At 37.8% G+C, this 14,805-nt stretch overlaps 1 protein-coding gene across 1 annotated transcript; it reads left to right on the forward strand.

Annotated features, from left to right (window-relative positions):
• The first annotated feature begins 1,385 nt into the window (after positions 1–1,385).
• Positions 1,386–12,704, forward strand: LOC100889493 (galanin receptor type 2). Its single transcript, XM_003727673.3, has 3 exons — positions 1,386–1,780; positions 9,149–9,890; positions 10,482–12,704. Exons 2-3 carry the CDS (start codon positions 9,708–9,710, stop codon positions 11,484–11,486), a joined length of 1,188 nt encoding a protein of 395 aa, XP_003727721.1. The 5' UTR covers positions 1,386–1,780; positions 9,149–9,707; the 3' UTR covers positions 11,487–12,704.
• Positions 12,705–14,805: the final 2,101 nt, after the last annotated feature.

Raw genomic sequence — 14,805 nt, forward strand, 5'->3', positions numbered from 1 at the left:
ATCAGTTTCCTGATACGCCGTTAGCCTTATACAAGAACACTGCACTAAGACTTTCGTTAGCTGACACCGCAATCAACACTCGATACCGGAAAACCCCACTCAAAAACTTGAAAGTAAAGAGAATTTTTTTGAAGAGTTTTGAAATCATTGAGGCCCTACTAAATGCTTGCAAAAATTGTACATATCGAGCAAAGGTTTGTTGATAGAACAATGTATCGCTTCCCTGCTTTCTGTATTTCTTAACTGTCAAGTGAACGTAAAGAAATATTGTTATTAGTATTCTGGTGTAATAAAAGATGCAGTATTTAAAAAATTGACCCTTGTTATGCATTTTTTTTTGGGGGGGGGGGGAGGGGGTTACTTTCCATTATCAGGTAGAATTAAAACTTTAGCTTGTATAATTTTTTTATTGTTTTAATAAAGTGTTGAGTGTTGTCTGAATTCTAACTTTTCTTTGCTCTCCTTTTTTGTTTTCTCTATTCCATCTTTCTATTTTTTGTTGCCATTCGGGGCGGGCGGGGCGGGGGGGGGGGGGGATCCGGCTACGCCACTGGCTTTTCAATCTTCTTTCGTGTCCCTGGTTTATTGCCATAAAAAAGGAGAAAATGGCAATCCTTCAAACTCTTCGTCTCTAAACGGAAACTTCTGTTACTATGGGTACAGTTGACATTTCTTGTAATATAAGGGAGCGGTTTCCTAGTGCAGTTTTTAGTCATGGAGTTTGAATCAGGGAGAGGGGGGGGGGGGGGCTGTCTCCATATTATTAAAAATAGATAAACGAGATGGTTACTGATTTCAATATAGTAAAAATATTGATTTCTATTAGGTCTTACCATGAACAAAAATAATTATCCCAAAGGCTGTTGTCATTATGTAGCATAATATTTGCACCAATATAATGTAACTGTGTATCATAGGCTATTAAGGGTAAACCATCACCCGTTTCCAATATCCCCCACCCTCGACGGATCGACACCCAATATTTCAGTTCAGTGCACATGTTTAGGAAAAATAGGCAGATATTCGAACAACTATATTTCGATAACATCTTCATATGGAATGGATATCATCAAATCAAAGAAAACAGATAATAGCCAATGCAACAGTTCAATAGGCTTACTGAATTCAACAAAAAGAAACGTGTGTGTGCGATAGTGAACGACATCATTCATCAGACATCAGACACCATTCATCAAGAAAGGTCGATATCGATTTTTATTTAAATGACACTTGATTAATTTCTGTAGTAATCAGGAGCACCCTCTGTCTGTCCCCTTCTCCCCGCCTGTGCCTCTCTCTCTCTCTGTCTCTCTCTCTCTCTCTGTATATCCTTCTCCCCTCCACCTCCTTTTATCTTTCTCCCACTCTCACCCTCTTGCCTTCCCTTTCTCTACGTGATCTTTCGCGCTCAGACATTTAGATTGGAACGTTTACACACAGTTCATGAATCAGAGCGCGTACGCGTACGTCGCCTATTCAATGACAAAACACTGATGTCTAGTTAACGCTAGATATTTCGAGACCAAATGTGAATAGTAGCCGAGCCGCTAGAGATGTCCTCGTTATCATTATGACATATTGTTTTGCTTGCCTGTGGTTCCATTGACGCTAGGGTTGTGAACTATTGAAATGCATTCATGTATGTCTGATGCCGATGGAAAGAGATAGTTGCGTGATTATGTCCCGGATTGTGTTTTCTTAGAGGAAGTCGCCGTGAATAGAACGGACTGAGTCAAAATTAAGTCGCTACCCGTAGATCTGCCTTGCCAAGGACAAATAGGTATGTTTGTATGTGTCTGTTAATATCTTAGAATCTTTGAAGTATATAATGTTCAGTAGTGTATAGTTGTATACACAATGTTTTAAAGGAAGAAGGGGAGTGGGGGCCGTGGGGTCGGTTGTCTAGAATATTAATGTGGAGTCCTGCCAATACCACCGCTACCAGTGCACCACCATCACAACAACTACTACTACAACCACTACCACCTGTTCGGCTTATAATACTTCTACAACAACTACTACTACTGCTACTATAGTACTACTACTACTACTACTACTACTACTACTATACTACTACTACTACTATACTACTACTACTACTACTACTACTACTACTACTACTACTACTACTGCTATATACCACTACTATTGTGACGAGAACAAGTTCTATTTCTACTTCATATGTTATAACCTACCAGTATATATTCTCCCGAGGACTCTATTATTAGCATAGAACTATTATCCACATTCGTGATAAGTTTACGTACTGCTACTGCCGTTTTGATATAATTAGACTCATTGCATCCTGCTAGTACTGAGTGCTCAGTTATCAGTTATCAGCTGTATTACCTGTAGTAGCCTATACACTAGAAGGTTTGAAGAACATTTCTTGTTGTCAGGCTATTTTCAATTCAATGCGATGGCCTCAGTCGAATTTAAAACCTTGTACACTATAGTTTTGTTCATCCTTTCTTTTCACAGCTCTTTCACTGTGACGCTGTATTTTTCCTAAATACCCTCAGTGCTCATAACAAAACAGAAACAAAAACCAGACAGTTCCAAAGAACCATGAATGGATCACATATTTTTATGTGTCCTTGTTAAACAAATAATGCCATCATTAACATTGTTTGTAAGGGGGGAGGGGCTGGGATCATTTCCTCTCTTAGATAAGAGCTTTAACATAATCCGCGGGTGTAGTAACAATGCCCATTTGTACGGAAGCGTTAAAGTGCCACTCTACTTGACGACATGACGAGATATATCATCGTGTCAAGTCGACTTAAAATATCCACATGAACTTTTTGTGAAGTCGACTTGGCAAGATAATTTATTTCGCCATGTCGACATTACTTTTTGGGTAGTCGACTTGGTAAGATAATCGCCATGACGACATGTATGTTTTAGAAGTCGACTTGGTAAGATAACTTATGTCGCCATGACGACATGAACTTTTTGTGAAGTCGACTTGGCAAGATAATTTATTTCGCCATGTCGACTAATAAAAGTTGATAAGTCGACATGGTAGGTTAAATATCTTTACATGTCGACATGATATGGATATTAAGTCGACTTGACAAGATGAAATATCTCGTCATGTCGTCAAGTAGAATGGCACTTTAACGCTTCCGTACTTTTGAGCTATTTCGTACAAACAACATTCTTACCCTTGAGAAAACAGTGATTTTGCTAAAGCATACATCATGTAATGTCTGGTCATGGTCATCATAGTTTTGAGTCTTCCGACAATAAGTATATGCATTTCAGAGATTTATAATAAACCCTGCATTATGTGTGTTAATAGTTATATTAATACTAAACGGTGTGTAGCTTAAACTAGAACTGACACAAATTGTAAATGATACTTATCCCATCCATCGCTGCAGGGTGTTGTTGAAATGTAAACATATTTACAGATTAAAATATACATCAAAATACATCAAATGCATAAATTACCAATTCCAGTCAATTAACACAGGCTACAATACAAGCAGAGTGGTCATTTTCGTTCACAATAAGTAAAAGGGTATCATTTTATTCACTATTATCAAGGAAGTCCACACAATTATTATCAGTCTATGTTTCGACATAAAAACAGAACTCTCTATGGTGCGTGCATACATGGACATAGAATCGATCAAACCATCCATCTGTATACCGAAAGTACAAAGAAAATATTTAACGAAAATAAGGCATGCATGAACAGCCTATATCGAACTATTGGTTATGGCAGTTGTGCATGTGATACACAGTATACAAAGAAAGAATAGAAAAGTATATTCAAATTCCTATTTAACTCGTCCAAGCATCATATATAAATGTGAAGCGCTTTGAGAGGGCCTTCGGTCCTGAAAAGCGCTAAGAACTAGCTATTATTATAATCATTATTATCAGTTTGATCATTAAAATTCCCATTTTCTGATTGTAATTGCAAATAAATATACTTTTCACAATATGGCTGTAGCCCAAAGGATTTGCATGCCAGTCAAATTTAGGATTCTGATCCTAAATAGATGACTCATCCATAAATCAACCGAACTGCGAACCCTGCAGCATGAATGTAACGTTATTGTTTGGTGGAAGTGAGGGAGAGAGAGAGAGAGAGAGAGAGAGAGAGAGAGAGAGAGAGGAAGAGAGAGGGGGGGGGGTAGAAAGAGTTTATTGTCTAAAGCCATTGAAATTCGTTACATGGTTCATGACATGGAATTTTCATGGCATGTGCCATAATAATGATCATTGATCATCTTGTTTATGATAATGCGCCTGAGAAGGCAAAGTCCAATCGTACATAGAAATAATGGGATAATTTTTTATTACGGTAATAAGATATAAATGAGCACACCCATTAAATCTCTGCCTTCGAAATAAGCTCATTACCATTATTACACAACGAATCTCTGAAATCCTTATGTAAGAGATGTTTCAACATATCTGTCTTGGTATTGTACGTGTTATCAGTTAAAGTTTGCTTTAATGTCATCATTTATTAGCATTATAATGTTAACAGATTCAAAGAACATATTACATGTTGTATATGTTATATTTCTGAAGTGTAATTTGATTCGTATGTTGCAGAAGAAAATAAATTCAAATTCAAAAGATCTCAGAAAGTAAATTTAAATTGTTCATAGAGTTGTAGGTTCTTGATTACAATAATAAAATCATTAGCACACCCAATAATATCTGCCTTCGAAATAACGTCATTACCATGATTACACAACGAATCTCTGAAATCTTTTGTAAGAGAATTTTGTTTTTACATATTTCGGAAAGCATATTTTAAATTATTCATAGAGTGTAGGGTTCTCGTTTACGGTAATTAATGAGAGCAATAAAACTGTCACCATCTGTGAAACCTATACCCATCAGTAGGATTATCTACGTTTTCAAAAGATAAATAGTACCTTTGTTTCCATTTTCAATCATTGTCGTATGGACTCGATTTTCGCAGTCAGGTAAAATCAACCAACCAACCAATCGTTCAATGTTATACCTAGTCCCGATATTTTGTGCTGCCAATTCAGAAATCTCAGCTATTATGTTCCTCATTTCCATCTTTCACACTTGTCATGATACGTGTAACCCCGTGTCTTGTTGTAATGGCAAAAACAGATGATATTGGACCTTTTTTACCTTCATCATACATGCCATATGGAAATACAGGGGGCCTATATCGACCTACTGATTGCCAGTTATCAGTAATTATAGTAATTAGGTGGTCAAAATTGCGAGGAAATTATTTATAATACCGTTACCATGGTAACCTGAATTGGAGCATCGATAGGTGCTAAGAAGCCTTGATAGGAATGAGCCCAGACACATCTGCCAGGCGAGGCATGGTCAATTAGAGGAGCCACTAGGGCTAGATATCGTTTTTTTCCATAGCAATATTTTGGTTTAATATTAATGAATCCTCACATGGCGATAATGATTCTCTATGTCTGCTTAATAGGACATGATACATGGGCGCCTCTGTGTGATGGAAAAATTGAATCACGTGACCACTAAAAGTTTACGAAAGTTAACGAAATCGCAAAGAATTGAATGAAAATAATAGAAATATAAATGACCGAATTGTAATCCCAACTTTTCCCAGTTTGTCCAAACTATGAGGATGGTGGGTGAAGCAATATTATCTCCACTTATCTTTTCTCTCCATTTTTTTTATTCTTCTAAAATGGCGGCGGGGGGGGGGGGGGGCACCCGATTCTGAATCCAGTTGTCGTAGTTTAGGAACTTAAATCAGCCCCACACTATTAAGATACGTAACATTATATTATAACCCCACAATGGGCGCAATTACCCCATTTCCTAAACATGTCCATGTCATGCATGGGATAGCATTTTTTAAGATTCATGTCTGATCTATGCAGCATTCACGAATCTTGCAAATATGCTTTCATATTCACATTACCATACGATGAGGATGATGATAACAATAATGATAATGATAATAATAATAATATTAGTGATCTTGATAATTCACTGTTGCTCATGAATGAGGAATATTGTTAAAACCTTTTTTCATGAGATGATTGTGAAAATAAACTGAAACTGAAACTGAAACTAATATATGATTTATCATTGATATATATTGTTTATCATTTCATAACTTTATTGACCAATTTCTATGACTCTTTAGATTGATCAATACTTTCAGAATTGCAATATAAATATATATGTCAATCATAATTATCCACATAAACATTTCATGAAAAGAGACAAGATCGATCGAGACATTAATCATTTTATTCCAACTTTATGGGCATCAGTGTAATAATAATGACAATAATGATAATGATAATCATAATGATAATAAAAATAATAATAATAGAGTAATAAAGTTAATATTAAAAATGGTAGTAGTAATATCAACAATATGTTTATCCAGGGGCAGCCTCATCTGTATTAGAACTATTCCCCTTAAGGAAAGTGCAGTCATATTTTGCCCTGGCAATATTGGGTTTTTATTTTAATATCGCAGTGTCAATGCTTGATGGTGCATCAAATTTAGAGCAATAATTATAAACAAAGCCTGCATGCTATCCACTGTGAATCTAAAAATATATTGTGCAATTTAACAGTCGGATAGCGGATGGGAGCAGTGTGAAACCATTAGGGGGCAGCAACATAGAGATTCTACTTTGATTCAACGACGTATGCACAGAGTGCACGTATACATGTAACATTTTCCCAATATAAACCTGTAAAATACAATTATAACAAAGTATTTATCATGTTGAATGGAGTTTTCGTTGACATTCAAACGGTGGAGGGCGGGGGCGGGGATACATTGACTGAATATGCTACTTGCTACTCGTTAATTATGAAAAGACAATTGGTAAACCCAGATTTATAGCCGAGGACTATCATTGAAGCCCGATTTGCAATGTCTGTAGATATATTTGAGTATCTGTGAGATACACTTTTACAGACGTTTACCACTGGCGTACTGGTGGGTGGGCTTGGGGGGGGGGGGGCGCCAGCCCCCCCCCCCCCCCCCCTCAAATAAAATTGAACCATGACTTATTTTTACAAGTAATGTATAAATGTTCGTGATATCACATGATTTTCAACAAAATGCTAGTTTCTCCATTATTTCTTGCAAACTGACCCATTCCCAAATAGCCAGGAAGAGCATATGTTTTTTTATTGTCACTAAGGGGCTTATAGTGGCCAATAACAGTAACACTAATTCCTTTCCAGAAGCTACTGTGCAAAGCACTGCCGGGAGATAACATGCTACCCACCACTTGGGCTGAGCATGCACAGATTTTCGAACGAGCGTTCCATACTTACATCATGTAACACTGCACATATACCGTTAAGGGGCACAGTGGGGGGTATTGAATTCAGACAAGATTAAGAGTAAAGAACGGTACAAAGAATCGTCTTAATCTTTCTGTAATAGTTAATGAAACGCGAAAATGATTTCAGACAAGGATTTAGAGTAATAATCAAATGAAATGAAAAAGCTTCCGCGCTTCGCGTGGAAGGGGGGGGGGGGGAACTGAATTCAGACAAAGACACAATAACACGATTCGTGTTCTTCTCTAATAATTTAATGAAACTTGAGAGCTTTCGCGTTTCGCGCGGGATGGGCGAAAATGAATTCAGACCAGGATTGACAGTAATAATGTATTGAAACGTCAAAGCTTCCGCGCTTAGCGCGGGAGGGGGGAGGGGGGGGGGGGGGGGAACTGAATTCAGACAAGGATTAAGAGTCGGGACCGGTACAATGAATCGTCTTCTTTCTCTAATAATTAAATGAAACGTCATAGAAGTTCCGCGCTACAGTCGACTACAGTACAACGGATCTGCTTCTTTCTCTAATAATTTAATATTAACACAATTTATACACTCGAGAGAATTTCTGCAAGTACTACTGGTGAAGTACCGGACCACCGTCTTTGTGCATTGTGCGGCATCAAAGCATAATTTGTACTGCGTCTCAAGACGTGACAGATCACTTTTCTCTAATTTCTAACCAATCAGAAGGCCTCTTTTTTCCATGAAGTGCCGGTGGACATTAATGCGCCAAAATAATGTGGTTCTCAAATTGCACAAGATCCCTACTTTTGGAAGGGGTAGGAGAAAGCAATTTTACGTCATATTACTCCAGGAAGTGCCTGAAAATGCGTCTAATTTGGTTCTAAATTTGCAAATGCCTCTTACTCTGGGAGGGTGCCAGAACCCCCTCCTATACCCACCCCCGGCTTGGTCGCTCCGCTCCCTCGCCGGTAAAGCCTCGTTCTGTCGCTTCATCGATTTACATTTCACCCTCATGCCATTTTGTGCCTCCCCCCCCCCCGGTAAGAAATTCCTGGATCCGCCACTGATGCCCATACCCCTTGAGCTTCGTGGGCTTCGCCCCTTGAACCCCGCCAGGGCTTTGCCCCTAGACCCCACTTTGAGAAACGTTCAGCGGGGCCTGCATGTTAGAGTGGGGTGATTCGGATTTTTTTGGTCAGCCCCCAAACGTTTTTGCTCATTACGCCACTGACGTTTACCAATTAGATCTGATTATTACAGATGGGGCGACAATCAACGGCGTGATCTGTGCAAATCGGGTCAGATTGATACGAGGTCGTTTGGTGGGAAAATCAGCGAGCTTACCATCAAACTTAATTTAGTTTCCATGATTTGAAAGCGGTTTTTTAGACTGTTATCAATAGGGACTTTTAGATTTACACGACGAGAACCTGGACCTCTACGTATGACATCCTTTTAAGGCAATGTGACGTCCTTTTTAAGGCACTGCCGACAGTGCCTCAAAAGGACGTCACATTGCTCTAGAGGTCCACTTTCTCCTCGTGTAACAAAGGTAATATTAAATTTAGTTTCCATGCACTCTGATTGTATTCAAGTCCCTTAAAGTCCCTTAAAGTCCCTAATGTTATGAGTAAACTGGTCTTAATAGGGAATGTAGGAACAGCCCTCACATACCACACAATGACTATGTCTTCGATGATATACCAATGTTTATCTGCCATCAATATGGATATATATTTATCAACAAATCTCTGAAATAGATTGAAAAAGTTAGCACATATTCAGTTTGCGCTATTCGCTGTTATGTACCATCTTTACTTTTTATTTATTTACATGACTAATTTTTGTGCTTGTCTTTTTGTTCATTTTCCTGCAGATTTATCGTGGAGAAGTAAGACGCTACTTGCAAGCCCAGCCAAATTAACTTTCTCGATGTAAATGAGCAACGAAGAACAACATCTTTAAACAACTCTGTAACTCACCGAAGCAATGCCAATTGTACTTGAAATTATAACGACCTCTAATATTTCATGAAGTGTAATTCGACCGCTATGACATCAACTAGAAATTGACTTTGATATTTAACGGAGGGTATTTCCTTGCGCAGGCTTCTCGGCAAGAGTACGATGTAACTGTTCGACAGAATGATGCACGCCATCTACGTCAAATAAGTGATCTCTAGTGGAACGAACATCCCTGGTTACTGCAGTATTGAAGTTACATTAAAAAGTGAAACATTGGAATTATCATACCAACAAGTAAATAAACTAGCGGGTGAAGTGCACTCTGATTGTATACACTTTTCTACGATTCTACATTTCATGTGAACAAAATAATACCAAAACTTGGGATCCATTTACTCGACTTTATTGTGCACATCAATCATCAAACTTTGTTTAATTTTGATATCTCGTTAACATTTTCACGAGGACATAATGGCGTCAGAAAGTGACGTCATGTTAAATTCGACCAATAGCAGTGTAGGTGTTGAGGAAGAGGCTGAGAGCAACGAAAAGGTCTTTACCATCGTATTGTATGTGCTTGTCGGCTCGGTAGGCATTGTGGGTAATTCGTTGGTCTGCGCGGTCTTCAGCCTCGTGAGGTCACGAAGAAGTCAGGTGAGAGGTCAAGCCTTTTATAAACCATTTTCCTCCTCTTACATGTAAATAACTAGGATAGGTTGTAATCTATAAAGGTTACAATAGTGAGAATTTAAGGCATAAATAGTCAGTTTTACTGAATTGCCTTAAAACATAATCTAACAACAACAACAACAAATGATTTGACTTTTGAGCGAAGTTTTCGGTATAAAAACACCACGTAATCTTTCGGAAGGATTCGTTGGCCCTATTTCGACATTTCGATGTTTGAACCTGTGTCTTCAGGAAAGGTTGTTGTATAAATAACACGTTTTCCCCTTGTATGCTTGAGAAATTCAATTTAATCACCATAATCCTGGTGAAACGACTTGTTCCCACGATGAAACCCACCCTTCAATACTACCAACAAATTTGTCTTTACTTTGTCGGCATTGTGGCCCCTTTTGCAGAATTCACTACTGAAAAAAATAAAGGTCCACAATAATTGAAAGGAAATAGCACGGTAGCAACATTTTAATCTATTTTTCAGAATAAGATTTTCGATTCTTTTCTTTAGTTAATATTTTCTGGCCTTCTTTCTTTCTTTCCTTTTCACTCATCTATCTGCAGGTCAATCTGTTCATCCTCCACCAAGCCGTTGTTGACCTGTGCACATCATGCTTGCTCATCATGTTTGGCATTACGCAGTTATTCCGAGATGAAATCATGAACACATCTTTCGAGCTTCTGAACTCGTCATCATCAACATCCAACTCATCAGATTTCACCACCGATGACCCACAAGACCTGGAATACGTCCAAGTGGCTAACATCCCTCTCCCGCTGGCTCAGTTCATGTGCCGGGTGTGGTGGGGGCGTGTCTTTCTCTTCTCCATGTTCGCCATATCGACGTTCAACCTGATGTCGATGGCGATCGAGCGGTACATTGCCATCATGCACCCATTCTTCTACGCGACGAAAGTCAAGCGACGGCATACTCTCCTGGTGATCTTCCTTTCCTGGCTCATAGCACCTGTGCTTCAGTACTTCCCGCCAATCTTCCAGTACAAGGCCATGGATGATACGCATGAGTGCGGTTATCAAGATGACTTCTCAACAACGGCGCAGGCAGCTGTTGGCATTTGCCTCATCAGCTGGGAGTTCATCATGCCGAGCATCATCATGGGGTATTCATCGATTAGGATCTTCAGAGAGCTCCGCTACCGTGACAGTTACCTGGTGAAGGCTACCAACTACCTAATGGACAAGGAGAAAGGCATCACCAGACAGCCACCCGAACCAGAACCGGAGACGCTGCGGGCTAATCGCAACACCACCATGGTTGTCATTATCATCTTCCTCATCTACATCATCTGCTGGGCGCCTAATCATTTCACTTTCCTTGGCTTCAACCTCGGCATGACACTCGATTTCACTGGGAAATGGTACCAGACAACCGTCTTGCTTGCCTTTGTGAACTCCTGTATAAACCCTTTCATATATGCCATTAGACTTAAGACCTTTCAGAAAGGAATCGTTCACATATGTCGCACTGGATGTCAACCCATTTCGTCAGCGAGATTCGACTCGACTGAAGCATTGAGTCGCCACAGAGTCAATACATTAGTCTTGTGAACGAGCGTCGAATTCTTTCTATCTTTTAGTTAATTAAACGGTGCTTAATTCCTTTAAGGACTGCTATTAGTTATTCTCATCTGAAATATTTATTTGCATTGACATTTTGAAAAATGCTGAATCGAGGCTGATATGGAGGTTATACTCGATATATCTTGATCAAGGAGAAAAACCTCTAGATACAGTTCATTGTTGTAATCTTTGGAGAAGCCTTAACTATTTTGTGATATCTCTTTGAAAGGACATTGGAGCGCTGATATCACCTTGCGTGGTGGACCTGGAGGCTTGAATTCCCAGTATGTATCATGAATAGTATTATGATGTTGTTTTTAATGATAGGGAGAGGCACAAAAGTGTGCCCGTCTGAAAATGTAAATTAAATTGTTTTAGGTTATCATGCGCAATCTAATGGGTGTTATGTGTTATGAATAAAAGGTGTTTTGACGACTATGTTGGCGCCTATCGCCTTTGATTTGTCATAATTATTCGATTCAACAAGACCACGATGTACCTGGCAAGGAATTCATTAATAGATAACTTTTATTTCATATGAAGCACGACGTTTTTTGAGGCTGCATCTGAACTTGTTTGATCGGTCTGTTGTGAGGTGTCCGTCTCATCGGTGCTGACTGGGGCATATATATTATTTATTTAAACAAAATTGGTAGGTGTTTCTGGACTTATTGAAAATCAACTACGACATATTTAGATAACAATAGTGGTATATAATTGATTAACATGAAATGTTACAACTGAAATACACCCCCAAAATGCATATGTATATATTTATAAAAGAAAACTTGAAAGTATGGAGATAAATCAAAGAATCGGGATAAGTGCAGAGGCCGACTATCATAAACATGATTGCTTGAGTCGATATCTTGCCACGTTGCTCATCAAGTAAGTTATGAACAGAAACAACATAGCACGAATTCAGCCATTGTAGGATGTAGGACTAGGTAGTGGTAGCACGGAGTATTTGGAAATCTTAATCATAAATATAGTTAACTTTCATTGATTGCTGAGTGTAAATGTATAAAGAGCGAAGCTATAGTAGGCCTATTTAATATATTTACTTCTCCCGATTACTGAAACAACCGGCAAGAGAAGAAAGTGCACCACTTCTCAAGATATGTAAATACATTGTGTGTTTCTATGACCATGATAACTGAAAAAGTGTGGTACTATCTAAAGGTTTTTTTATAGCCGAAAAAAACCCCCAAAACCAGGGGGTGTTTCACAAAGATCCTAACTTGAACTTATCTCTAAGTTGGACTTAACAAATATGGAAAGCCGTTAGCATCCTTGAAGATATTTTGTAAAAGTTATTTTAAAAGGCGTGAAATGTTGATTCAAATCATTCATATTTTCCATTATCATGGGAGATTTCAAAGTTCTTGATGTGGAATTTATGAAAATTCTAAAATACTTGAATTTTCGCTTTCTAATATATTTCATTATAAGGCTACAAATGGCTCTTCATAATATTTAAGTACACCATAGAGTTAAGTTCGATTTGGAATCTTTGTAAAAAACACCCCCCCCCCCAGACGTGTTGTAACGCCATAATATGTTTAATACTGTGAATTATTCAACATAAATGTTTTCTATGAAAACCATCTTGTTTTGATATATGCTGCTTTTCTTTTGCACTTTAACTTATACGCCTTACCGAAATCTGCATGGCTGACATAAATATGTGGGATCTAACTTATTTCATTCTGTGTAAACTCGCGTTCCGAGAACTTTTTTTTGTTTATAACGATAATAAACTTCTGGATATGATGTTACGTAAGACAGTAACCCGAAATATAAATCTATTCTTTTTTACATTTCTTATATATATCTATGTGTAATGTATCTCCATGCACGGAGACACCTCCCTTTTCCATGTGTTATGATGTTAATGTATCCTTAAATTATCTTGAAAACATTTTAGTTTAATACCATACTCTTGCGTTTTACGTAATATGTCGATATTATTGCACCCAGTACTAATTTTGGTCATCTCAATAAAAATATAACTGAATATCCTGACAGAAAGTGTTTTTAACTTGCTATGTAGACCATTGTTTTAGTATTGGTGTGGGTTATACTCATGTAGATTCTATAAACAGGATTAATATTCAAAAGTTGAAATGGGATATTTTGATTTGAATTTAATTTAATTTTTCAAGGTAAAACTCACATCAGCCTAAAAAGACTGCTTTTCAGCAAGTCCGTGTAAAAATATAAAACAGATCATATAGACTACAAATTGAATATAAATACTTTGGAAAAACTGACATATAAAACAAATTTAAATAAAAAGCTAACATATCAAATGAAAATAACAGACATAGATATATAATATAAAAAGTGTATTTTAAATCAATAGGCATAGGGGAAGAGTAAAATGGGAAAGGATAAGAAAAGAAAAAAGAAAGAGCTAGAGAAAGAATGGGAGAAAAGGAGGAGAATCACAATAACGAAAAAGAGAAGGGAATCTGGAAACACGAGTGTAAGAGATGGGAAGGGGAGAGGGAGAGATAGGGAGAGAAATAGAGAAGAAAAAGAGTGGGATATAGTGAGTGGAGAGAGAAGGAGAGAGAGAGAGAGAAGAAGAAAAAGAAGAGGGTGAGAGTGACGGACTAGTACAATCTACCTCCAGTTCAAATTACCGGGTATTTGACAAAAGACGAATTCTTCAGGTATGGCGTTGAATATTATTGAACACGTGAATAGATAAGTCCCCATTCGTTTAAAGTTGGTTTGGGGTTTTCCAAAGTGAGCTTTTTATTAGAATTCCGGAGCCCGTAATTTCGCATAATGACTTATGAAGCAAGTTGTTTTACTAGTTGAAAGATCAGGCCTATTTCAACACGGTCAACTTTTAGGATAGAGCAGATACTCGCCGTGCTCTATTTTGAATAACTGATGAATTTTGCAGGCATTTCTCCACAATTTCTCCATATGGGTCTTTTCCCTCTCATCTTCCGTAAAAATATGAACAATATAATTTCTTTTCATACATGAAACTGAAAATACAGAGGGATACATAATTCATGCCCAAGCAGACGACATCCCATAAAGAATGAACACAATTGAATAGGTATTATTTCTCAAATTATAATGAGTTTAGTGTATATAAATGTGATGGCATTTCAAACCATTCAAAAGGGGATATGAAACCGATTCTGATAACTAAAATCTTTTGTTTTTAAATACACAGGATAGGGGTTAATTAACAATCAAAGAAACTAGACTTTCAAATTGAAAACCCCCACGGAATGATATTAAGGACGATATTTGTTCCCTCTTGACTTTATACGCTATGGAA

Source organism: Strongylocentrotus purpuratus, unplaced genomic scaffold (genome assembly GCF_000002235.5).
Source record: "Strongylocentrotus purpuratus isolate Spur 01 unplaced genomic scaffold, Spur_5.0 spur5_scaffold_12, whole genome shotgun sequence".
NCBI classification, from domain to species: Eukaryota; Metazoa; Echinodermata; class Echinoidea; order Camarodonta; family Strongylocentrotidae; genus Strongylocentrotus; species Strongylocentrotus purpuratus.